The sequence below is a fragment of the Salvia splendens genome, unplaced genomic scaffold (genome assembly GCF_004379255.2).
Source record: "Salvia splendens isolate huo1 unplaced genomic scaffold, SspV2 ctg419, whole genome shotgun sequence".
NCBI lineage: Eukaryota > Viridiplantae > Streptophyta > Magnoliopsida > Lamiales > Lamiaceae > Salvia > Salvia splendens.
This window is the reverse complement of record NW_024599068.1, coordinates 32,549-59,691: the sequence shown is the minus strand read 5'-3', so window position 1 is coordinate 59,691 and position 27,143 is coordinate 32,549. Positions and strand designations below refer to the sequence as shown.

At 35.1% G+C, this 27,143-nt stretch overlaps 1 protein-coding gene and 1 long non-coding RNA gene across 16 annotated transcripts; both read left to right on the top strand.

The window, feature by feature from the left end:
• LOC121790130 lies at positions 1-16,752 on the top strand. Of its 15 annotated transcripts, none has more exons than XR_006048202.1 (16): positions 7-355; positions 1,036-1,119; positions 1,196-1,367; positions 1,459-1,895; positions 2,733-2,828; positions 3,240-3,380; positions 4,613-4,707; positions 4,804-4,854; positions 5,276-5,343; positions 5,576-5,627; positions 5,815-5,898; positions 8,364-9,105; positions 9,179-9,235; positions 9,356-9,437; positions 9,905-10,057; positions 10,296-10,448. XR_006048202.1 is itself a non-coding variant. In XM_042188411.1 (12 exons), exons 5-10 carry the CDS (start codon positions 1,786-1,788, stop codon positions 15,778-15,780), a joined length of 645 nt encoding a protein of 214 aa, XP_042044345.1. In that variant the 5' UTR covers positions 1-46; positions 197-355; positions 1,036-1,119; positions 1,196-1,367; positions 1,459-1,785; the 3' UTR covers positions 15,781-16,019; positions 16,108-16,227; positions 16,603-16,752. The 15 variants fall into 15 exon arrangements, 3 of the variants coding, with proteins under 3 accessions (XP_042044345.1, XP_042044346.1, XP_042044347.1); XR_006048201.1 differs by having other exon boundaries at positions 4,804-4,865; XR_006048209.1 differs by having other exon boundaries at positions 1,459-1,830; positions 2,752-2,828; positions 4,804-4,865; positions 5,576-5,898.
• Positions 11,834-13,278, top strand: LOC121790132. The gene is made up of 4 exons (XR_006048211.1): positions 11,834-11,930; positions 12,019-12,138; positions 12,712-12,779; positions 13,013-13,278. It is a non-coding gene; the product is annotated as an uncharacterized LOC121790132 (long non-coding RNA).
• Positions 16,753-27,143: the final 10,391 nt, after the last annotated feature.

Sequence of the window (27,143 nt, the reverse complement as noted above, 5' to 3'; positions counted from 1 at the left end):
CAGTTGTGTGATGCTGGAACTGTAGTTTGTTGGGAACTCTGCAGAGGTCAAATCTTCAATTTCTTGGCTTGTTGTATTAGGGATGTACTCGTAGAAATTAATAGGGTTGTTCTAAATGTTACTGTTTATGTTACAGATATTGTTATTGGTATTTATACTTCGGAATGCACATGTTGGAATTACATGATTATTGCAGGTTGACATGGAAAAATATGCAAGGAATCTTCCTCGTCACCTTATTGCAGTGATTATGGATTGGGAAATGGACAAATCCACATTCAAGTATTTGCTATGTGGAATTCTTCTCTTGCATTCCATGATTCATCTTGCCTCTCGAGTGCCCAAAATTGAACAGGTTATCGGAAGTCAAACTGTATTTTCTATCATCATATCAAGCAGACGACACTGGTCTAATTTTGTTAGTTTTCAAAAGCCCTATATTACACTTATAATTGGATTTGTGTGCTGATTGATGCAAGATGACAAACATACACGGATTGAAAGAATTTTTTATTTGACTTGGTTACTTTACTAGTGACATGTATTCTCTTATAGTGGTTTTTTCCACTGCATCATGTAACAGTATCTTTGTTTTCACTTTCCTTATTTTTGCTTTAGGAAACTATTGTAATAGATGGAGGTTTAAAAGTATCTTAACAAGTTTTTTTCTAGTTATCCTGACAACCTTTCTGCTTAATTTCCTCTAGTTTTAGGTATGTGCAGTTGCTAATGTTTTTGCATAAACCACAACTTCCTAAGCTCATAAACTCACCAATAAAATGCGCTACTTAATGTTGTGTAGGTATTTTAGTTCCACTTCTCCAGGGCCCTTTTGGTCTTTAACCTTTAATAATTATGATTCACAGCTCCTTATCTTCACATTGATCCTAGCTCTTTCTTAATTTATCTTTGTTGTTTATTGTACTTGAAAATTATTGACATTCTCAACTTTTGGCATCATACTTGTTACGTGTATCATGATATGGTTATATTTGTATCCCCCTTAATTCATATATCATCATATGTTTTCTTCAGATATTGCTTGATGATGTGAAGATATCAGAGCAACTGATTGACCTGGTCTTCTATCTGCTAGTTCTACTTGGTCCATACAGACATGTCAGTATTCATTTCCTTGAAAGTTTAGATCTTTCCTCTGTTGTTTGTAGATATGTACTTACTACTTCGTATCCAGGAATCTCACACCATACCCAATGGCATGGTTCTTCTTCATTCGGCTCTGGTAGTTTGTATTATAAAATTGTTTCTCCACACTACCAAGAGGTTGCTCAAGCATTGAATGCATATTACAAGGTAGCAATCCAGGATTTGGTGAAAACTAAGAACATTAAATTACTTGTTTAATGGTATAATTCTTCCTACTCCATCATCTTGATTGTTGTTATTTCAATGTGTTATCAAGTAATGTTGTGGCTGAGTAAGTAGAGTTGGTGGCAGGTGGACATATTCATAGAGGCAGAATTTGCTGCTGTTTGTGTAGATGTCAAGTTTCTGCAGACCAACGATTCATCTGGAAGTGCTTTCCCTACTACTGAAGAGACCTTGAATCACCTCTGCCAGAGTGTGATTCTTCTCTTCAATTTCTACAGTCCTTGTGTCAGCAAAAGTTGTTCCTGGAATGCATTGTGAAGAACAAGATTTTATCCTTTCATCTGATTAGAGTTTTCACTGCCTGAAAGCATTGACATTTCTTTAAAATGTCAAATGTGGTGAATACATGTTTCTGCTCCAGGGAACTTAAGCTGGAATTTCTATTTTGCATACATGTTTCTGCTCCGGGACTTCATTTATTTCTGTCCAAGTGAGATAGTAAGAGATTCCATAATCAGCTTGATTTGCTTATGTGGCTGCAGCTTTATCTGATGCATGTTGATGTATGTCCTAGGATTTGTTTGTTACATTTGAGCTTGGGTGAAAAAGTTGATGTTTGATACGTGGGAATGTAATTCCTTGTCTCCCAATAGTATAGCACATTTGGTCGATGTGGTTTAAGTGGATAAAGGGTTTTATTGAGGGTCCCACTATGTTGTGAAAAAATGTGGTTTTTTGATAAATGTGTCATTGGAAGTTTGAAATATAAACTAGAGTGTCTTCATGAACCAAAATGGGAAGTGCTAAATTTTAGGGGACACCAGACATAGTAATTGTGCTATAGAACTGGGGGACGGATAAAGTAATTGTTACACTAGAGAATGATTATACAATGTTGGGCAGTCAATTATTTTTAAGCTAGATTAGTACTGTGAATTAGCATATTACAAGTTCTATTAATAGCATTTATAACTTTATCCCGCTAGAGAACTAAAATCTCACACTTCTGAATTCTTTCTTCATTCCTGTTTACTTTCTCTTTTCTTTTCCCCTTTTGTTTCTTTATTATTTATTTTCTTCCTTGTGTCATGTTTATTAATTCAGGAGTAGTGTTGTAATGTAGTCGTTCTTATTCTGGTTTAGGCCGTCATGAACTTAAAATTATTAGGGCTTAGACAATATTTCCTCGTACATGGCTGCTATCTCTCACCTAAAATCTAAAGCTTTATCTATTGCGAGTGCACTTTCCAATTAAGATTAGTGGATTTATGCCTTTGAATAATACAACTGCTGCTGGTAAAGTTAGCAGCACCTTAAAATTTTTATGTGCTTGTGCTTGGTGTGGTTGTGTAAACCGGCCATTCTTTCTTTGAAGTAAATGTATATTTTTTCTGCTGCAGCTGTTGCACCTTTGTGAAGCTGAAAGTGTATCCTACCTGGAAGAGGTGGCCAGCAAAACATCAACTCAGGATGTGGCAAAGTCTGTTGGACTCAAGGTATTGGTTTCTAAAGTGAAAGCATCATGCAGTTCTGGTCATAACTCTCAGAGAGACACATGTGTCATTGCATTTATAATAGGAAAAGAATTCCCAGACCCTTTAGATCTATTGTTACAATAACATTGAATAACCAGCAAGTTTTGTACTTTGAAAATGAAACTAAAATTATCTTAAATGTGCTGCAGAAATTTTACACACGAGAAAACCCAAATCCGACATTTCAAACTTTTTCTTGTTTGTAGTATTACCCAGTCGCAGTTCGGTCTATAACAAATGTTTATAGTATTTCCTATACAATAAGCATTGCAATATCTGCACTTTGAGAAGATTTTGCCTTCTATACATATGCAGTTGTCAATTTGTCATTTTGTCTTACTTGGTGGTATCATGGGCATTTGTTTTGTATAGGTTCTTGCGTTGCTAAAAAAAATGTTTAATGCTCCCTCTGAGGCAAGCTACCCGAAGGGGCAACTGGAACTTAATGCAATGCGCTTGGCAGATGTCTTGTCAGATGATTCAAATTTTCTGTCATTCATCATGATAAACTTTGTAAGCTTTCCATCAGTACAACTAATTTTAAAATTTTAGAGTGCTATGGATTCCATGCCATGGTTTCTTTGCTATTCATGATTGAAGGTCGAAAAGACTCGAAGCATGACATCTGAGTTTCTTAGAAAATGTCCTTGCCTATTTGAACACACCAATGATGTGCTTGAAGAGATATTTTGATCAAATTGCTGGATTTAACAAATGGATGTTAATTTTATGAAAGTAACTTTTAAATGAAAAGGTGAGAGTTTGAGCACCTGCAATAACCTAGACTTCTCGATCACCTCCGAGCTTATCTTAGCTTAAAATGGTAGTACTATGTCATTTGTGGACAATGTTATTTGTATTTTGCATGTCACTTGCAAGTAAATTTGCAAGTATAGTGTGCCTGTGGATCTAGTGGCAAATTATGAACTCAAACCTAACCAACTAGTTTTTTGAATATGCTGGTATCTTGTGATATGTAATAATGAGGGCTTCCCAAACTGTTGTTGCTATGTTCACAAGTCACTTAGCACATACAATGAATTTGCAAGTTTACCAGTACAAATATTTTTGTCATTTTAATCATCTAATCGAAAAACTTCCACGAACTGTTCAAGCGACATCATTTCCTCATTTGGCTTTTGTCACTGCAATCAGATACAAATGATTAGTAAGAAGAGTTTCAGCTATTTGTCAATGTATGATGGTTAATTATTTAATTTGTTTGACGTTTCATGTCTCAAGTATAATGAAAATAGGTATGCCATACCATACACATCAATTCTTTTAATTTATCAATTGTTATAATCTTTTCTCATGGAAATTTTGCATTTTTTTTCTGACACAAAAAATGCGTTCCTATAGAGGGAAGCTTTAGCTGCAATCTTTCTTTTCCCTCATGAAGAGTTTGTATCTGGCTATTGCTCGTCTGACCTTCTAGTTTCTAAAGAGGATGCACTATTAGACTATGAATTATATACATCACCACGATAATTCATATTTCACCAAATCAGTCAGTTACAACTATTGCATTGTCTGAAACTCCCTAAGTCATCAATATATATAGACACATTAAATTTGAATTTACCCCTTGTAGTGTACCTCATTCCTCTTATGCTCATCGGAGAACGTCTTTGTTGATTAAAGTGATTGCAAACCTTCATTGCTTTGTCCCGATGCATGCCAGGGTAAATGATTTAGTAATTTTGGTATTATTTAGCAACTAATAACTTTTGTTTCAATCCCAGATGAGAAGGATCTGTCAACAAGTTCGTTCGGTTCATATGGAAGGACTATCAGAAACTGTCAGATGGATTCTTCTCTCTACTTCAAAGCTGACAAAGTATCCACAATTAGCAAGAACTTATGTATTCCTGCTTCTAATACACTATTGCATGTAGTAGTACATATCTATATTCTAATACACCATTGCATGTAGGTTCATTATTAAGTCATGATTTTTGAATGAAGATGATGTACAACTGCTGAGGTAATTTCAATGTATGCTTTCCTTCCATGCTGATATCAGGCATTAATTATTTGTTTGTCCTATCTTTCTTAGTTTACAATTTAGGTAATGAAACATTCTAGCACATGGTTATTATGCTGCTTCTTATATTTAGGTAATAAACCTGCTTCACTCAACACATTTATTCATTATCTGCATTCTATAGATAGGTAATCTTCTTCGTGGGTTATTTATAAGTCATTTTGTGTCCCGGATCGTTCGTGCTGCATCTGAAGATCATTTAGTCCATGTAAAAACTCTCATGCTTAACCTATGGATATCATTCATCTTTTTCCATAAAATGTTAAGTGCATCTGTTTTGTTTATGGGGTCTTAATAGAAATGATCTTTACCTTAGCACATATATATTTTTATCACTAACCATTTTTTATATTACCTTTAGGACTAGCTTCCTATATTGAACTCTCGGCCCAGATGAAAAAAAGAGTAGCCCAATGCTACATATTTTCTGTAAGAGATCATCTCATGTATCTTTTCTTGTGATGTTGTAATTACCTTTTCTAGTGATGTAAGACAAAACTTACACTTGATAATAGAAAACAAAAGATATTTTTATAATATAAAACGTTTCCTTCCTTTCGCTTAAGATTTGAAAATCATGTAAATAAAAGCCACGTTTAAATAACACTTAATTTGCTCAGGGTCTTACATTATATGCAAATGATTTTACACTGTTTTGTAGGGCATAAGCTTCATAAAAAAGGAGTTTTAATGCAGAAAAGGAAGGTAGGAAGGTAAGACTATCTTGTAAAGATGACAGGAAAGATGGCACTATATATTTAAAGAAAACAATGTAATTGATCAATCAAAATTGAATATCGCAAAGTTTCGAAGATGATCTAAATTGATAGAGTAATTTTTTTCGTTCTGCTAAAGATATACTGGTAGAGATTTGTTTTCAGCATTTTGGTATGTCAGCAGGTAGTTTTACAAGCAAGTAGTTTTCCCATACGTATTCGAGGATTCTGGTAACTCTACCTCAAATCCTAGTCTTTGAGGATTCTGGTAAGTTTACTTCTCATCTTATTTGGGTGTTATTCAAACTTGTATATACTCAACTTGTGATGTTTCCTACTTATACATGAGAGCCTAGCTGCTATTTATTCTCATCTGTGGCTGAAATGTTAATTTTATAGAGAATTTAAATGTTATTTTCTCTTTGTAACTGACATGTTATTATTGAGAGTAAATTTCTGAAAGGTTGCCTGTCATGGTTCTTTAATATATGCATCTCCCTATTTTTTAATGAATTCAGACGCATCACCAATAGATAAACAAGGGATATTAGCTTCATAAATATCTGAAAGTGCCATAGTACTATACTGCTTTGTTATGAGAACAAAAAGCTTCCACGAACAGACTTTCACCACTTGCTATTTGTGTGTGCATGCAAGATTTTCTCTATATTGATTGTAACTAACATACTTTTTTATGGGTTATTAGTGTAGACTTCGTTTCTCTCAAGGGTTGGTCTGCAAACTTGTTGTTGCTTACTAACTTCTGGAGAGCTAGGTTTCCCGTGCTTCAGATAAAGTGACAATAGTGTTCTTTGGTGTCCGATTTCTTGAGCTAAGGAGAGAGAACTATTCCGGTTTTGAAAAATTAATTGAAAAAGGCATATGGTCGATCGACTGAATGAGAGCTTTACGAGTTGCAATCTTGTTGATATTGGTGCATAATAATGATTTGGGCAATAGGACTAAAAGCCTCATATCCAAATTATCACATGCCTAACCCTGCATATACCCCTAGTGAGCCAGTTTGAGCCCCCAAAGCCTAATTTCTTTGTTAAAAATATTGAAGTCACTATATTAGCCTATCTATTATATCCATTCATTGGCCTGTATTTTCTACCCCAGTCACTAAAATTAAAGTGCTAGCACATTCTTGGGATGGTATTTATGGTGGCAAGAAAAAGATGGAAGTCCTGGAACATTCATTTGGTGATATTCATTTTTCCTGAGATGTGTAAAAAAAGCCAAGGCTCGAAAAAAAATAAGTAAAATGGAAGCCTTTCATGTGTAAAAAAAGCCAAGGCTCGAAAAAATAAAAATAAGAAGGCAGCCTTTCATGTTTAAAAAAAGCCAAGGCTCGAAAAGAAAAAGAAAAAGGCAGCCTTTCATGTGTAAAAAAAGCCAAGGCTCGAAAAAATAAAAATAAGAAGGCAGCCTTTCATGTTTAAAAAAGCCAAGGCTCGAAAAAAAAGAAAAAGGCAGCCTTTCATATGTGTAAAAAAGGCAAGGCAGGAAAAAAGTAAAAATAAAAAGGCAGCCTTTCATGTGTAAAAAAAGCCAATGCTAGAAAAAAAAATATTGAGCGAAAATTAGAAATGGTTAAAGAACGCTCAAAAGAATAAGATGAATTGGTTTAGATGGTAGAAAATCTCAAGTTTGGGGTGTTGAGCTATCAGAATTTTGTACGCATTGAGTGAGATGTGAAGGATGTTTTGATGGATGTGCTAGCATTTTAATAATGGTGGTAACCTACTTAACCATATATGATCACACCTTTACCAAAAGCCCCATTACATCCAAATGAATAAGACCTTTTCATGTATGCATCATATTGACTTGTGAGCAATGAATTTTGTTTGAGTTTGGGAGAAAGATCTTATGTGCTTAAAATAAAGAATAGCCGGAAGAACTTCTCTTTAGGAATTAGCGACGATGGTTTGAGACTCCCAAGACATAACTCGAACTTAGATTGAAGCATTGGGATGCCTAGCTCTTAGGGAATTAGTTCGTGTACAGTTGTTGTTCTAAAGTCTTACCCGCGAGAGAATTCGGGGTCAACCTAATTTCTCTAATGATTTGTGCGATTTGGCCTGACTTGAAGTAGAGGATTATCTAATGTCTTGTGTGTGTGCTTAATTGTCTAACTTGCTTGAGGGCGAGCTTTATAATTTATCTGTTACATATATTATATTTTTGTGAGTTATACTGTGCATGACGTGTTTCTACTTTTTCTAATCCACTTTTTTGCTACCTTGCAGCTTTATAATTAACACATACATAATATTCTATTTTTCTGTGTCATATGCCGTGTACAAATATGTGCTTTAGTTGTGTTTCTTTGATATATAAACCCCATTGATTGTCAAATCTGGCATCTTAATATATCTGTTAAATGTATGTCCATGATTATGTTGTTTCTGGTATCAAATGGTCATTATAGAATTCTGCAAATATCTGCAAAGGTAAAAGCGATTTATATGCTAGAGCATTTGTTACTGTCCTCAATCTTGGCAAAGGTAAATATGGTATTCATAGTATTTTCTAAGATAATTTGGAGTTTTATGTTGTACTTGTCCGTATGTTGGTATGTCCTACTTAGAATATGTTCCGGTATTATATGAATTATCTGCGGTGTATAGTCTCTGATATTCTATTCTATTACTTATGATGTTTGTCTAATCTGTTGTTTTGTTATTCTCTTTTAGTATCTGACTCTTCCGTCCATGTTTGGAACAGGCTTCAGCATCAGAAGCTCAGGACTAGATATCTTTTTATTATAAATAACTTGTCCACTGCAAATGTTGAGGCTAAAGCTAAAGAGTTTATTGAAATTTTGAATTTTATACTATCCGTCCATGTTTGGAACAGGCTCCAGCATCAGAAGCTCAGGACTAGATATCTGGTTTGCGTTGTATATAGTTATGGAGAGGGAGAGATTTAGCTTGACACTACATTCCTTACCTTAAATAGTTCTCTGGATGCAATTTACCTTTGGAGTTACTCTTTCTGTTTGGCATTTTGAAATATTTGAAATAAAATTGAAACATTTGAACAGAGATATTGTGCAAGCCATTTATGTAAACTGCAAGGTTTGATTTTTCTACTTACTTTATTCATTTTGGAAAGCCGGTTTTTATTCTTGGTATTTGTACTATGTCTAGGTTCTGTTTTAAACAGAACTTGTAAAATCTAGTGTGGAAGAACTATCACTGCTGAAAATTTAGGAAGCTGGCTTGGGAAGATTACTATTGGAAAAAATCAAGTTCTAAGGGAACAAGTGATAGATTCTTCTTTTCGTCTGTTTTGTTTTTGAGTTTACTTCATAAACTTGGAGTTGGGTTGTCTGAAATCCTCATGTTGCAATAAATATTATTATCTCATCTTCTTGATTCAAATTTTTTTCTGACACATGGAAGTATATTATTTGTTGAATGCTTTTAAGGGACTCAGGATGCCTGTTAATCCTTTTACCTCAAAGGTACGATCCATGGTTTATTTTTTATGTACTTGCGAGTCCAAGTTTATTTCAACTCAAAATGTGTTTGTTTCAGATTTTCAAAGCCTGTTCAAACAGCATTGCATACGGGCCTCCTCACCGTTGAGCAGTGGTAATCTCAAATTTAAGATTGAAGTAATTCTGTATAAACATATATCTGGTTAATCTTGGTTTTGGATTCCAAATCATAAATTTTGGACAATTTTCTTTGTTGATATCTCTTTGGTTTCAGGTTCTGTTTAAGCATTTAAGTGTTGACCTCAAGGATGTCACACCCTCTTCTCTTCTAAAGGATGTAGTTTGACAATTTGAAGGTAATCCTGATTTTTTAAATAAGGATGTTTGATCTTCACAACCACCAAGAATGCATGAGGTGAAATGTGGAATTATTTCGACACTAAACTAAATTGAGATACCCCTTGATGTTGCTGCCTCTCCCCCATCCTGGCAGCCACTCTCATATAAAGTGCAGCTTGTTGCATCTACTATGGCAGGGTGACTGCAAAAATTATATAGGCCCATGTAGGAAAATCTAATTAATTATTTGACTTACATATTGGGGAAGTTTCCTTCATTACTTTATTTTGCAAACAATTTTCGTGCAGTAAATAATTAATTACAATGTATGGACTCTAGCCTACTCCGATTTCTGTATATTTTATCTGTTGACTTGATTACTTGATTAGCCTACTCTAACCTAACTATGTTAGTTATAATGTTTTCCTGTTCTAAAATATTCAGCTTGCCTAATGTTTATCCTTTGTGAATGCTTCTGCTTCAGGATCAGTCATTAAGCATCAACTTGTTACTCACCTTATGCCTGGGCATTGCTTTACGAGCTATTTCAGTTGCTCATACTGAACCTGATGTTGGCCATAGTTCCAATACTAATCACCGACCCAGTCTTATTCAATCTTCTGCTCCACAGATTGAGGTATTAATGTTATCTTCCTGTTAAGTTGTTGAACCTGCATATGAGGAACAGAGGATTGTTTCCTTGAAAACATGACAAATGTTAAATTGCTATCTGGATGTCATCATCCAAAATCATCTTCCCTCATGCCTATGTGTGGTTTCTGGTTTCTCATGACTATGTAGTTGTGGATAATACTTCTATTCCAAGTGATTTGCGTGAACTTATGATCACTGTAATTGTGTCCTTTTGTTTTCAGATTGCAGGCCCACCATTTTCTCTGATCGGACCCGGCAGCATATTGTCTGGATTAGCAATTCCCTCTTTGATCCCACTACAACAGAGACCACCAAGTTCTCTAGATGAGAGTGGACTCCTAATTTCATGAAGCCAACACAATACACCTACCCTTCCCTAGGCAAGTAATAGGGTCTTTGTCACTCGATACTTTTTCTATTTTTACATTGTTTTGACTGTATTTTTGAGAGCTAATCTACTCAAACCCACAATGCAGTGACACAGTGGCGCTATGCTGTCAATACAATCTGCCTCGTGGGTTTTCCACGGTCTTCTAGATCAACCTCAGCAAGAAAATTATCACTTTTAGCTGTGCTACTTTCTCTCATGGTGTGTTTTTTGGTTACATTAACATTGGGACTGGTGTTACAGCTGAGAGAAGAGAAACTTCCATAGTGGTGATTGGATGTAGCTGTCTTATAGTTTTTTTGGTCTCTGTTTATGCTTTATCTTGATCCTTTTGGTTTTCACATGCTTTTACTCTGAGGATTTTCTTCCTTGTTATGGACTCCTTACTAAAATGACTTGTAATTTTGATCGGTTCCTCTGGTAACCTATGTGCTAACTGATAGCACTCTCAATCATATATATAAAAATGGTTGTATTCTCGAATCAATTTTCGTTTCTTGAATTGTCAATCATTACCTATGTTCAACTAGATACCTGTACCATAATGTCCAGGATTATGTGGTTTCTGTATATTTTATCTGTTGACTTGATTGGTTTGGTCAAGTTCCTCAACAATTTAATTTGACTTAACATCTCTTATATGTCAATTATGTAGTTTTATACATTAGTCTACTTTCTTTGAGTTTGTTATCTTTATTGGTCCGTTTGATGATTATGTTTGATACAACAAATTCTGGGTTCCTGATTGAACAAACATGAGCACAGATAAATAGTGTTGTAAAATACTCTTCAATCTAAAATATTCAGCTTGCCTAATATTTATCCTTTGTGGATGCTTCTGCTTCAGGATCAGGCATTAAGCATCAACTTGTTACTCACCTTACGCTGGGCATTGCTTTACGAGCTGTTTTAGATGCTTTGAGGAAGCCTGAAGATTCAAAAGTTTGTTCCTTCCTTGGTTATCAGTTAATGTTATTATTGAGAATTTCAGTCTGACCATGGCTTTATGACATTCATATGTTTTTCTTTGGGACTGAGGCATTGGAGCAGTTTGTGGACCGTCTCATTGGGTGGTCACAGTACTGCAATCTTATCCTGCACTTTGTAGCATTTATAGAGAGGGCACTTAATAAGATTTCAGCTGCTCATACTGAACCTGATTTAGAGGGAACCTTTAGCTGCAATCTTTCTATTCCCTCATGGAGAGTTTGTATCTGGCTGGTGCACGTCTGACCCTCTAGTTTCTGAAGAGGATGCACCATTAGACTATGTATTATATGCATCACCTAGATAATTCTTATTACAACTATTGCATTGTCTGAAACACCCTAAGTCATCAATGTATATAGACACATTAAATTTGAATTTACCCCTTGTGTACCTCGATCCTCTTATGCTCATCAGAGAACTTCGTTGTTGAATAAAGTGATTGCAAACCTTCATTGCTTTGTTCCTGATGTATGCCTGGGTAAATGATTTAGTAATTTTCGTTTTTAATCAGGGTATGCCGCTTGCTACTACTATTTAGTAACTAATTATATTTGTTTCAATCCCAGATGAGAAGGATCTGTCAACAAATTCATTCGGTTCATATAGAAGGACTATCAGAAACTGTCAGATGGATTCTTTTCTCTACTTCAGAGCTGACAGAGTATCCACAATTAGCAAGAACTTATGTATGCCTGCTTCTAACTCTTCCCTTGATTAATCAAGTAGTAGTACATACCTATATTCTAATACATTATTGCATGTTGGTTCACTATTAAGTCATGCGGAGTCTTTAGTGTCAGGATTTTTGAATGAAGATGATGTACAACTGTTGAGATAATAAGAATGTTTGCCCTCCTTTCATGCTGAACTCAGGCATTAATTATTTGTTTTTCCTATCTTAGTTTGCAATTTAGGTAATTGAAACATTCTAGCACATAGTCACTATGCAGCTTCTTGTAGTTGCACTTTTTTTTCTTTAATAAACCTGCTTCACTCACCACATTTATTCATTATGTGCATTTTGTAGATAGGCAATCTTCTTTGTAGGTTATTTATAGGTCAGTTTGTGTCCCGGATCGTTCGTGCTGCATATGAAAAACAATTAGTCCATGTAAAACCTCTCATGCTTAACCTATGGATATCATTCACACCTTTTTCCATAAAATGTTAAGTGCATCTGTTTTTGGGGCTTAGTAGAAATGATATTTACCTTAGCACATATATATTTTATCACTAACCATTTTTTATATTACCTTTAGGACTAGCTTCCTTTATTGGACTCTAAGCCCAGATGAAAAAAAGAGTAGCCCAACGCTACATTTTTTCTGTAAGAGATCATCTCATGTATCTTTTCTTGTGATGTTGTAATTACCTATTCTAGTGATGTAAGACAAAACTTATACTTGATAAAAGAAAACGAAGGATTTTTTTATGATATAAAACGTTTACTTCCTTTTACTTAAGATTTGAAAATCATGTAAATAAAAAACCACGTTTAAATAACACTTAATTTGTTCAGGGTCTTACATGATATGCAAATGATTTTACACTGTTTTGTAGGGAATAAGCGTCCTAAAAAGGAGTTTTAATGCATAATAGGAAGGTACGAAGGTAAGACTATCTTGTAAAGATGATAGGAAAGATGGCAGTATATATTTAAAGAAAACAATGTAATCGATCAATCAAAATTGAATGTCGGAACTATTTCGACACTAAACTAAATTGAGATACCCCTTGATGTTGCTGCCTCTCCCTCATCTTGGCAGCCACTCTCATCATATAAGGTGTAGCTTGTTGCATCTACAGTGGCAGGGTGACTACAAAAGTTATATAGGCCCATGTAGGAAAATCTAATTAATAATTTGAATTACATATTGGGGATGTTTCCTTCATTACTTTATTTTGCAAACAATTTTCGTGCACTAAATAATTTAATTTCAATGTATGGACTCTAGCCTCTCTGATTTCTGTATATTTTATCTGTTGACTTGATTTGTTTGGTCAAGTTCCTCAACACTCTGAATTCTTTCTTCATTCCTGATTACTTTCTCTTTTTTCCTTTTCCCCTTTTGCTTCTTTATTATTTGTTTTTCCCTGTGACCTGTTTATTAATTCAGGAGTTGTGTGGCAATGGAGGCGTTCTTATTCTGGTCAGGCCGTCATGAACTTAAGTTATCGTGCTCAAACAATATTTCCTCATACATGGATGCTATCTCCCACCTAAAATCTAAAGCTTTATCTATTGTGAGTGCACTTTCCAGTTAAGATAAGTGGATATATGTCTTTGAATATTACAACTGCTGGTGAAGTTAGCACACCATAATAATTTTATGTGCTTGTGCTTGGTGTGGTTGTGTGAACAGCCCCTTATTTCTTAAAGTAAATCTGATTTTTTCCGTTGTTGCTTTTGCACTTTTGTGAAGCTGAAAGTGTATCCTACCTGGATGAGGTGGCCAGCAACACAGCAACTCAGGATATAGCAAAGTTTGTTTGACTCGAGGTATTCTAAAATCAAAGCATCATGCAGTTTCTGTTATAACTTTGATAGATATACATGTTTCATTGCATTTATAATAGAAAAAGAATTCCCAGACCCTTTAGATCGATTGTTACAATTACATTGAAAAACCAGCAAGTTTTGTACACTGAAAATGAAACTAAAATAATCTTAAATGTGCTGCAGAAATTTTACACATCAAGAAAACCCAAATATGACACATTTCAAACTTTTTCTTTTGATTTTTAACTGCCTATTATAATCCTAGTTTGTAGTATTACTCAGTCGCAATCCGGTCTATAACAAATGTTTATAGTATTTCCTATATAATAAGCATTGCAATATCGGCCTCCAATACATATGCATTTGTCAATTTGTCATTTTGTCTTATTTGGTGGTATCATGGGCATTTGTTTTGTATAGGTTCTTGCATTGCTAAAAAAAATGTTTAATGCTCCCTCCGCAGCAAGCTACCCGAAGGGGCAACTGGAACTTAATGCAATGCGCTTGGCAGTTGTCTTCTCAGATGATTCAAATTTTCGGTCATTCATCATGATAAACTTTGTAAGCTTTCCATCAGTACAACTAATTTTAAAATTTTAGAGTGCCATGGATTCCGTGCCATGGTTTCTTTGCTATTCATGATTGAAGGTCGAAAAGACTCGAACATGACATCTGAGTTTCTTAGAAAATGTTTTTGCCTATTTGAACACACCAATGATGTGCTTGAAGATATTTTTTGATCAAATTGCTGGTTTTAACAAATGGGCATTTGTTTTGTATAGGTTCTTGCATTGCTAAAAAAAATGTTTAATGCTCCCTCCGCAGCAAGCTACCCGAAGGGGCAACTGGAACTTAATGCAATGCGCTTGGCAGTTGTCTTCTCAGATGATTCAAATTTTCGGTCATTCATCATGATAAACTTTGTAAGCTTTCCATCAGTACAACTAATTTTAAAATTTTAGAGTGCCATGGATTCCGTGCCATGGTTTCTTTGCTATTCATGATTGAAGGTCGAAAAGACTCGAACATGACATCTGAGTTTCTTAGAAAATGTTTTTGCCTATTTGAACACACCAATGATGTGCTTGAAGATATTTTTTGATCAAATTGCTGGTTTTAACAAATGGATATTAATTTTATGAAAGTAACTTTTTAATGAAAAGGTGAGAGTTTGAGCACCTGCAATACCTTAGACTTGACGATCACCTCCGAGCTTATCTTAGCTTAAATGGTAGTATTATGTTGTCTGTCGACAATCTTATTTGTATTTTGCATGTCATTTGCAAGTATAGTGTGCATGTGGATCTAGTAGCAAATTTCTGAACTCAAACCTAACCAACTAATTTTTTGAATATGCTGGTATCTTGTGAAATGGAATAATGAGGGCTTCCCAAACTGTTGTTGCTATGTTCACAAGTCACTTAGCACATACAATGAGTTTGTAAATTACCAGTATAAATATTTTTGTCATTTTAATAATCTAATTGGAAAGTACCACGAACTGTTCAAGTGACATCATTTCCTCGTTTGATTTTTGTCACTGCAAACAAATACAAATGATTAGTAAGAAGAGTTTCAGCTTGTCAATGTATGATGGTTAAATATTTATATTGTTTGACGTTTCATGTCTAAAGAGTAAACGGACATTTGTATGCCATACCATACACATCAATTCTTTTAATTTATCTTCTTTTCTCATGGAAATTTTGCATTTTTTTTCTTACCCAAAAAATGTGTACCTATACAGGGAACCCTTAGCTGCAATCTTTCTATTCCCTCATGGAGAGTTTGTATCTGGCTGGTGCTCGTCTGGCCTTCTAGTTTCTGAAGAGGATGCACCATTAGACTATGTATTATATACATCACCTCGATAATTCTTATTTCGCCAAATCAGTTAGTTACAACTATTGCATTAAACACCCCAAGTCATCATCAATGTATATAGACACATTTTATTTGAATTAACCCCTTGCAGTGTACCTCGTTCCTCTTATACTCATCAAAGAACGTCTTTGTTGATTAAAGTGATTGCAAACCTTCATTGCTTTGTTCGTGATGTATGCCACGGTAAATGATTTAGTAATTTCTGTTTTTAGTAAGGGTATGCCGCTTGCTACTATTATATAGCAACTAATTACATTTGTTTCAATCTCAGATGAGAAGGATCTGTCAACAAGTTCATTCGGTTCATACAGAAGGACTATCAGAAACTGTCAGATGGATTCTTTTCTCTACTTCAGAGCTGACAGAGTATCCACAATTAGCAAGAACTTGTGTATGCATGCTCCTAACTCTTCCCTTGATTAATCAAGTAGTAGTACATACCTATATTCTAATACATTATTGCATGTTGGTTCACTATTAAGTCATGCGGAGTCTTTAGTGTCAGGATTTTTGAATGAAGATGATGTACAACTGTTGAGATAATAAGAATGTATGCCCTCCTTTCATGCTGAACTCGGGCATTAATTATTTGTTCATATCCTATCGTTCTTGGTTTGCAATTTAGGTAATGAAACATTCTAGCTCATTGTCACTATGCGGCTTCTTACACTTTTTTTTCTTTATCAAATCAGCTTCACTCACCACATTTATTCATCATATTTGTCGTCTTCTTGCAGACTTTAATGAAGTTTGTTTCTTCTTGCAGGACTTGGGAAGGAGTGGACAGAACAACTAGCTTCCTATATTGGACTCTCAAACCAAATGAAATGCGTGTATTTGGTGTATAGTGTGTGGATCTGTTTATAGTGTTTGTAATATATGTATAATGTGTGTAGTGCATGTGTTGTGTTTTTCCTTTTGAAGTGCATGTATTTCATGTGTATGTGTATGTGTATGTGTATGTGTGTATATTTTGTGGATACTATGTGCCGTCTATATGCTGTGAAATTTTTATTTCTTGTAGTGTGTTTAGTGGGTGCAATGGTGTATGTAGTGTATGAAGTATGTATATTTTGTGTGTAGTGTAGTGTATGTGCAGTGCGTGAAGTATGTATATTTTGTCTATAGTGTGTGTAAAGTGTGTTAATTTTTTTAATAGTGTGTAGTATGTTTATTTTATGTATGTGAGCAGTGTATATTGTCTATATTTTGTGCACAATGTGTATTAAATGCTAGAATGTAATGCGCATAGTGTATAATTTTATTTTGAATATATAATGTGCATTGTGTGTATTGTGTATAATATATGTATTATGTGTAATGTATGTAATGCGCATAGTGTATGTAGTGTTTGTGTTTTGTGTACGGTGAACTTTGATCTTGTGTTTGTGATTTTGTGTTTGTGGATGAAGTATGTGTATTCTTTGTTAGTTTTAATAGTATGTGCAATGTGTATGTGTTTGCAGTGTGTATTTTGTTTATAGTGTGTGCAATGTGTGTAGTATGTGTCGCTTGTGTATACCAAATCTAGTGTGTGTATTTTGTGTATAGTGTGTAGTGTATATTGCGTGCATTTTGTGTAGTGTGTAGCGTTGTCTTATTTTGTATATAGTGTGCTACGTGTTTATGTGTTTGAAGTTCATATATTTTGTGCATAGTGTAATATGTGTATTTTTTGTGTAGCGTACATTGTATTTTAATTGTGTGGTGTTCACATATTTTTGTTTTTGTAGCATGTATATTTGTATATATTTGTATATAGTGTGTAGTGTATGTGTTTTGTGTATAGTGTGCATAGTGTGAAATTTGTGTTGGGTGTGTAGTGTGTGTTGGGTGTGTTTGAAGTGCATTGTGTATTGTGTTTATTTTGTGTGTATATTGTTTTAGTGTTGTATAATATGTCTTTTTTGTGCGTAGCATACTTTGTATTTTAACTGTGTATTTTTGTTTGTGTAGTGTGTGTTTTGTATATAGTGTGTGTAGTGCATTTTCTGTATTTTGTGTATTGTGCTTGTATGTCTGAAGTGTGTGTTGGTTGTATTTTGTGTGCATATTATGTGCAATATGTGTGTGTGTGTGTGTTTTGTGGATACTATGTGCCGTCTATATGCTGTGAAATTTTTATTTCTTGTAGTGTGTTTAGTGGGTGCAATGGTGTATGTAGTGTATGAAGTATGTATATTTTGTGTGTAGTGTAGTGTAGTGTATGGGCAGTGCGTGAAGTATGTATATTTTGTCTATAGTGTGTGTAAAGTGTGTTAATTTTTTTAATAGTGTGTAGTATGTTTATTTTATGTATGTGAGCAGTGTATATTGTCTATATTTTGTGCACAATGTGTATTAAATGCTAGAATGTAATGCGCATAGTGTATAATTTTATTTTGAATATATAATGTGCATTGTGTGTATTGTGTATAATATATGTATTATGTGTAATGTATGTAGTGTATATAGTGTGTGTGTGCTGTTTGTGTATTTCGTGGGTAGTGTATGTGTTTTGTAGTGTATGTAATGCGCATAGTGTATGTAGTGTTTGTGTTTTGTGTACGGTGAACTTTGATCTTGTGTTTGTGATTTTGTGTTTGTGGATGAAGTATGTGTATTCTTTCTTAGTTTTAATAGTATGTGCAATGTGTATGTGTTTGCAGTGTGTATTTTGTTTATAGTGTGTGCAATGTGTGTAGTATGTGTCGCTTGTGTATACCAAATCTAGTGTGTGTATTTTGTGTATAGTGTGTAGTGTATATTGCGTGCATTTTGTGTAGTGTGTAGCGTTGTCTTATTTTGTATATAGTGTGCTACGTGTTTATGTGTTTGAAGTTCATATATTTTGTGCATAGTGTAATATGTGTATTTTTTGTGTAGCGTACATTGTATTTTAATTGTGTGGTGTTCACATATTTTTGTTTTTGTAACATGTATATTTGTATATATTTGTATATAGTGTGTAGTGTATGTGTTTTGTGTATAGTGTGCACAGTGTGAAATTTGTGTTGGGTGTGTAGTGTGTGTTGGGTGTGTTTGAAGTGCATTGTGTATTGTGTTTATTTTGTGTGTATATTGTTTTAGTGTTGTATAATATGTCTTTTTTGTGCGTAGCATACTTTGTATTTTAATTGTGTATTTTTGTTTGTGTAGTGTGTGTTTTGTATATAGTGTGTGTAGTGCATTTTCTGTATTTTGTGTATTGTGCTTGTATGTCTGAAGTGTGTGTTGGTTGTATTTTGTGTGCATATTATGTGCAATATATGTGTGTGTGTGTGTTTTGTGGATACTATGTGCCGTCTATATGCTGTGAAATTTTTATTTCTTGTAGTGTGTTTAGTGGGTGCAATGATGTATGTAGTGTATGAAGTATGTATATTTTGTGTGTAGTGTAGTGTAGTGTATGGGCAGTGCGTGAAGTATGTATATTTTGTCTATAGTGTGTGTAAAGTGTGTTAATTTTTTTAATAGTGTGTAGTATGTTTATTTTATGTATGTGAGCAGTGTATATTGTTTCTATTTTGTGCACAATGTGTATTAAATGCTAGAATGTAATGCGCATAGTGTATAATTTTATTTTGAATATATAATGTGCATTGTGTATTGTGTGTATTGTGTATAATATATGTTTTATGTGTAATGTATATAGTGTATATAGTGTGTGTGTGCAGTTTGTGTATTTCGTGTGTAGTGTATGTATGTGTTTTGTAGTGTGTGTAATGCGCATAGTGTATGTAGTGTTTGTGTTTTGTGTATGGCGAACTGTGATTTTGTGTTTGTGATTTTGTGTTTGTGGATGAAGTATGTGAATTCTTTGTTAGTTTTAATAGTATGTGCAATGTGTATGTGTTTGCAGTGTGTATTTTGTTTATAGTGTGTGCAATGTGTGTAGTATGTGTCGCCTGTGTATATCAAATCTAGTGTGTGTATTTTGTGTATAGTGTGTAGTGTATATTGCGTGTATTTTGTGTAGTGTGTAGCGTTGTCTTATTTTGTATATAGTGTGCTACGTGTTTATGTGTTTGAAGTTCAAGTATTTTGTGCATAGTGTAATATGTGTATTTTTTGTGTAGCGTACTTTGTATTTTAATTGTGTGGTGTATTGTGTATTTTTGTTTTTGTAGCATGTATATTTGTATATATTTGTATATAGTGTGTAGTGCATTGTATGTGTTTTGTGTATAGTGTGCATAGTGTGAAATTTGTGTTGGGTGTGTAGTGTGTGTTGGGTGTGTTGGAAGTGCATTGTGTATTGTGTTTATTTTGTGTGTATTTTGTTTATAGTGTTGTATAATATGTCTTTTTTGTGCGTAGCATACTTTGTATTTTAATTGTGTATTTTTGTTTGTGTAGTGTGTGTATTTTGTATATAGTGTGTGTAGTGCATTTTCTGTATTTTGTATATTGTGCTTGTATGTCTGAAGTGTGTGTTGGTTGTATTTTGTGTGCATATTATGTGCAATGTGTGTGTGTGTTGTGGATACTATGTGTCGTCTATATGCTGTGAAATTTTTATTTCTTGTAGTGTGTTTAGTGGGTGCAATGATGTATGTAGTGTATGAAGTATGTATATTTTGTGTGTAGTGTAGTGTATGTGTAGTGCGTGAAGTATGTATATTTTGTCTATAGTGTGTGTAAAGTGTGTTAATTTTTTTAATAGTGTGTAGTATGTTTATTTTATGTATGTGAGTAGTGTATATTGTCTCTATTTTGTGCACAATGTGTATTAAATGCTAGAATGTAATGCGCATAGTGTATAATTTTATTTTGAATATATAATGTGCATTGTGTATTGTGTGTATTGTGTATAATATGTGTATTATATGTAATGTATATAGTGTATATAGTGTGTGTGTGCAGTTTGTGTCTTTCGTGTGTAGTGTATGTATGTGTTTTGTAGTGTATGTAATGCTGTTTTGTGTACTGCGTATGAAGTGTGATTTTGTGTTTGTGGATGAAGTATGTGTATTCTTTGTTAGTTTTAATAGTATGTGCTATGTGTATGTGTTTGCATTGTGTATTTTGTTTATAGTGTGTGCAATGTGTGTAGTATGTGTCGCCTGTGTATACCAAATCTAGTGTGTGTATTTTGTGTATAGTGTGTATTGCATATTGCGTGTATTTTGTGTAGTGTGTAGCGTTGTCTTATTTTGTATATAGTGTGCTACGTGTTTATGTGTTTGAAGTTCATGTATTTTGTGCATAATGTAATATGTGTATTTTTTGTGTAGCGTACTTTGTATTTTGTACATAGTGTGTGTAGTGCATTTTCTGTATTTTGTGTATTGTGCTTGTATGTCTGAAGTGTGTGTTGGTTGTATTTTGTGTGCATATTATGTGCAATATATGTAATTTGTATGTGTTTTCGATGCATGAAGTTGTTTATATGAGTGCGCAGTGCGTGAATTTTGTACTCTCTCTGTTCCACAGTAATAGAGGCATTTCATTTTGAGCACTCGTTTTGGAAAAATGATAATAAATAGTTAAAGTAGAGAAATAGTAAAGTAAAATAGAGAATATGGTAGATACTCTTCTCTACACTATTTTCTATCTTACTTTACTCTTTCTCTACTTTAACAATTTATTATCATGTTTTAATATGTGTAATATATGGATTTGTTTAGGTGTGTAATATGTGTAGTGTATGTATTTTGTAACACAACATGAGTGTGTATTTAGTGTAGAGTGTATCAATTATGTGTATTTTATATTTCTGTGTGTACGAAGTGTGTAGTGTATGTGTTTATGTAGTGTGGAGTGTGAGTGTTGTGTGTTTAGCACAATGTCTGTGTGTGCAATGTGTGTATGTGTATTTGTAGTGTATGTATTTTGTCACACAGTGTGTTTATTTTACGTATGCGTGTGAGTTTGTGTTTAGTGCATAGTGTATGAATTGTGTGTATTTTGTGATTTTTTTATATATTTAAAACACCACGAGGGTGGAGGGTTAAGGCAGACCCACACCTGTGCACTGCCAAAGACCATTGCAACGAACAAACAAAACACTGAGCTGCCCAAAAGTGACAACTCGCCAAGACCTATTAGAGTACAATGAGGGCCTCCTTATCAACTAGAGTGGTCATCTAAATACTCTTAACAACCCTTTTACAATTACAATGGTGCAATCCTTGCAATACCAACACCTAAGACCATTTCCTAATTGAGACCTGCAATAGGGATACCTCCGCAGGGAACGGTGTCTCCTGTGTGTATTTTGTGCTTCTGTGTGAAGTGAGTGTATTTTGTATTAGTATTTCTAGTTTGTGCAATGTGTGTATTTGAAGTGCATGTATTTTGTTTTTGTGTGTGTTTTTGAATCTGTAGTGTGTGTATTTTGTGTATAGTCTATGAATTGTGCGTAAATGTGTGATTATTTGTAGTGTGTGCAATCTGTCTATATGTGTTTGTAGTGCATGTAGTTTTTGTATGTTTGTAGTGTGTATAATGTGTGTAGTGTATGTGTTTTACGAAGTGTGTTGTGTGAGTATTGTGTGTTAGTATTTGTAGCATGTGGAATGTGTGTATGTGTATTTGTAGTGCATGTATTTTGTTTTTGTGTGCGCTTTTGAATTTGTAGTGTGTATTTTGTATATAGTCTATGAAATTTGTGTATGTATGTGATTATTGTGTGTGTTTAGCACAATGTTTGTATTTTGAATATAGTTTGTAATGTGTACAATGTATGTATTTTGTCACACGGTGTGTATTAAGTGTATAGTGTATGAATTGTGTATATTTTGTGTATAGTGTATTAACTGTGTGTATTTTGTGCTTATGTGGGAAGTAAGTGTACTTTGTATAAGTATTTGTAGTTTTTGCAATGTGTGTATTTGTAGTTCATGTATTTTGTTTTTGTGTGTTTTTTGAATATGTAGTTTTTGTATTTTGTGTATAGTCTATGAATTGTGTGTAAATGTGTGATTATTTGTAGTGTGTGCAATCTTTTTGTGTGTTTGTAGTACATGTATTTTTTGTATGTTTGTAGTGTGTAGTGTATGTGTTTTACGCAGTCTGCTTTGTGAGTATTGTGTAGTGTATGTGTTTTACGCAGTCTGCTTTGTGAGTATTGTGTAGTGTATGTGTTTTACGTAATGTGTGTAATGTATGTGTTTCATAAAATATTAGAGTTCATAATTTAATTTATTACATCATAAAAATAAATTGAAATTTGATATATAATATATAAATAATAATTGAGTTTCCTGTTTCGATTTTAAAATTTTATAATTTATATTTTAATTATTACTTTTTAAATTTGTAATTTCTAAAATTTTAAATTTTTGTAATATTACAGTTGAACTCTATAGAAATAGAATCTCATCAAAATTTATAATATAGTGACATTAATATAACCTCCAAATGAAGCTTTGATTTGCTACATATATAATATTAGAAAAATATTCAAAACCATAAAAATAGTATCAAAATATATTAATCGATTATGGTTTATGTAATATTTTTTTATAGATATTTTAATGTAATTTAGTTAGACATTTCGAACATACAACATTTATTTATTGGGAGCACTATGATGCCACCATATATAGAGTAATTAAAGTAGAATCAAATTTGGAACACCCCAAAATTTTGGGGGCTTAATTCTTGCGTATCAATTTGAGAAAATAGTAGGACTCACATCAACTCCACCATTAATCTGCATCGACTCCTATCTCTCCCCAATCCTCCTCTTCTCTGAAAACCCTAAATCTTTCTCGACTCTTTCTCTCTCCCCTCAATCCTCCTCTACACTGTGCGTCGTCAATCTCAAACCACGGCTCCCTCGTGCAACAACTTAAATCGGGATTTTGAATTGCTTCTGCTCCACGATTTCAGTCCACCTCTACACTTTTTTCAGCTACAAGGTAATTTGACTGGAATTATTTGCAATTTGATCGGACTTCCTTTTGGAATGTTACTATGCATGCAGATTAGTGCGTGTGTTCCGTATTTATCAATTTTTAATCACGTTTGCTTGATTTTTTTCGTGGTTGCAACGCGATTGAAGTACAATTCATTCGATATTTGGTCTGTTTAAGGCCGATCAGTGTATTTTGAGAGATTTGTTGTATAAATCTGATGTTTGGGCTCACTTCTTGATGATTTGCGTAGATGTTTTTGGAAAGCAAGATCCGTGCTTGATTGGTTGTCGATTGGTTGCTTTATTGTATCCACTGTATATTTTGTGAATATTGCTTTTTTTTCGAGTTCGAGATACATTGGCAAGCGAACTAGCCTTCTCCAGCCCCTCGTGGCCGCACGAACTAGCCTCCCCCATCCCATCGTGGCCGCACGAACTAGCCTCCCCCAGCCCCTCGTGGCCGCACGAACTAGCCTCCCCTAGACGGGTCCAGGCCCGCAAGTTGTCCACCCTCAGACGGGTCCAGGCCCATAAGTTGTCCACCCTTAGACGGGTCCAGGCCCGTAAGCTTGCAAAGCCCCAAGGCAACAAGCCTTGTTAGGCCCACAGGGGAAATTAATTCCAAGATGCGTCATCTAAGAGTCGAACTCGAGACCTCCAGGATGGCGCGGTATCCTTGCCACCCTCCTCAACCACTTGAGCTAGGGGGATTGGATTTTTTTGTGAATATTGCTTGTGTGGTTGTTGCTTGCTTGCTTTATTGTTTCCGCTATATTGTTGTATGATTTGCTATACATTTCCGTAGTGTTTTGGTTTGATGTACTGTATTGATTTGGTTGTTGTTGCTTGCTTGTTTTATTGTTTCCGCTGCATTGACTTTATTGATTTGATATACTTACATTGCAGTGCGTCATTTATGCAGTATTGTTTATCACCAAATATTGCAGTGCTCATTTACAACATTGTAGTGCATCATTATACCCTATCTTGCATTCATTTGTATTGTGATGAGCATCTTGGAATTCTAGTTTCATATATAACATTGTTACAAATTTGTTTAGTTGCATGCCAAAACTGTACTACTGAGTTGTGCTGGTTATATATGTGATACTGATATTGCAGAATTGTTAGTTATATATTGATGTGCATCATTTACAATATTGCAGTATTGTTTATCAACAAATATTGCAATGCATCAATTGCAATATTGCATTGCATCGTGTGTATTATAATGTGCATATTTGGTTGAATGATTGTTATTATTGTATATAAAGTACGTGATAGCATTTCCGGCTATTTCCGGATCTCTACAGCAACCACCTCGCTGCCACCCCATCGCACGACGGATCATCGCATCACGCTGCAACTAGGATCGAAACTAGTGTCGGTCCGACCCTATCGTTATAACCACACACAAAAGGAAGAAATAGAGAAGTTGGTCTCGGTGATGTTGGCCGCAGGGATTATACAACCGAGTACAGGCCAATATTCAAGTCCAGTACTCTTTGTCCGGAAGAAAGATGAGTCATGTCGATTTTGTGTTGATTATCGCGAACTTAATAAAAGGACCGTGCCAAACAAGTATCCCATCCCGGTGATCCAAGAATTATTGGATGAATTACACGGTTCACAATGGTTTAGTAAACTCGACCTTCGTGCCGGCTATCATCAGATTCATGTGGCTCCATCAGATGTGGCTAAGATTGGCTTCCGTACCCATTCAGGCCACTATGAATTCCTTGTTATGCCGTTCGGATAGACGAACACACCAGCCACATTTTAGAGCCTCATGAACGATTTTTTTCGACCATTTCTTCGAAAATTTGTTCTAGTCTTTTTTGATGATATCCTCGTCTACAGCCGTACGTGGGAAGAACATATTGGTCATCTCCATCAAGTCTTTCAGCTCCTGTACGATCATGCCCCGATACTTAATCCAAAGAAATACATTTTGGGGCGTCAACAAGTAGAATATCTGGGGCATATTGTGTCATTCGAGGGAGTACGTATGGATCTTATGAAGATAGCCGTTGTCATGCGCTGGCCGACTCCATCAACAGTGCGCGGCATAAGAGGGTTCCTCGGCTTAACTAGCTACTATCGCAGTTTCATTCGTGACTATGGTAAAATTGCTGCATCTCTCACAACCTTGTTAAAGAAACCCGATGGCAAGAAGTTTCAGTGGACGAAGGAGGCAGATGAAGCTTTTCAAAATCTCAAGCTTGCTCTCACCACAGCTCCCTTGCTCCGAATGCCAGATTTTTCAAAAGATTTCATTGTGGAATGTGATGCCTCGGGGCATGGTTTTGGTGCTATTCTGATGCAAGAGAATCAACCCGTTGCCTACTTTAGCAAGACAATCTCTCCACACCTTCTCTCCAAATCTGCCTATGAAAAAGAATTGATATCCAACATTGGAGACCATATCTCCTAGGTCGCCGACTTGCTGCTAATGTGTATTGGCCTGGTATGGTAAGCATGTTACCAAATTCGTTGCTTGTGCAATCTGCCAAAAGAACAAGTATGACACACGCGCCCCTGCTGGCCAGCTTACACCATTTCCGATCCCTTCAAGGATTTGGGATGACATCAGCATTGATTTTATAACGGGGTTGCCCAGGGCAGGAAGTGTGGACTGCGTGTTGGTCGTTGTGGATAGGTTCTCAAAATATGCCAATTTTTGGGTCTCCGTCATCCCTTTACTGCTCGTCAAGTTACTGATCTCTTCACTAGAGAAATTGTGCGGCTGCACGGACTGCCCACTTCTATTGTAACAGATCGAGATCCAATTTATCTCAGTTCATTTTTGCAAGAATTATTCCGATTCTCTGGCACTTCACTCTAGATGACTTCCGCCTATCATCCCGAAACTGATGGACAAACTGAAGTCCTCAACCGTTGTCTGGAGATATACTTACACTGCTTCTCTTCAGAGCGGCCTAAACAATGGAGCAATGGCTTGTGTGGGCTGAATATTGCTATAATTCTATCTTTCAAACGGCTGCTCATATTACTCCTTTCGAAGTGGTGTATGGTCGTCCTCCCCACTATTCAAAGCTTTCTGCCAGGAGAGGTCAGAGTTAATGTTGTTGCAGAAGATCTGCGTGCATGTGATGAGTCGTTAGCTCACCTACGTTTTCATCTTGAGAGAGCACAACAGAAAATGCTACGTTCAGCAAATAGACATCGCCGCCACGAAGAATTTGATGTTGGAGATCTGGTCTATCTCAAGTTCTGGCCATATCGCCAGTCGACTTGTTTCGCTCAAAGAATCGTAAGCTTGCACCACGCTACTTCGGTCCCTTTAGTGTGGTGGGGAGAGTGACAACTACCTCCTGAGTCTCACATTCACCCAGTTTTCCATGTCTCCGTTCTTAAGAAAGCTATTGGGGCGACTGTTGCTGAACCCTAAACCCTAAACCATCTCTCCTTGAGGATCTCTTGTGTGTGGATCCACCTTATTT

Coding starts and splice junctions, on each gene's coding strand:
- LOC121790130 (XM_042188411.1), top strand. CDS start 1,786: ATGTTTCTGCTCCGGGACTTCATTTATTTCTGTCCAAGTGAGATA. Junction 1,831..2,732: donor ATTTCTGTCCAAGTGAGATA/GTAAGAGATTCC, acceptor TTTCTGCTGCAG/CTGTTGCACCTTTGTGAAGC. Junction 14,876..15,699: donor CATTCATCATGATAAACTTT/GTAAGCTTTCCA, acceptor GTACCTATACAG/GGAACCCTTAGCTGCAATCT.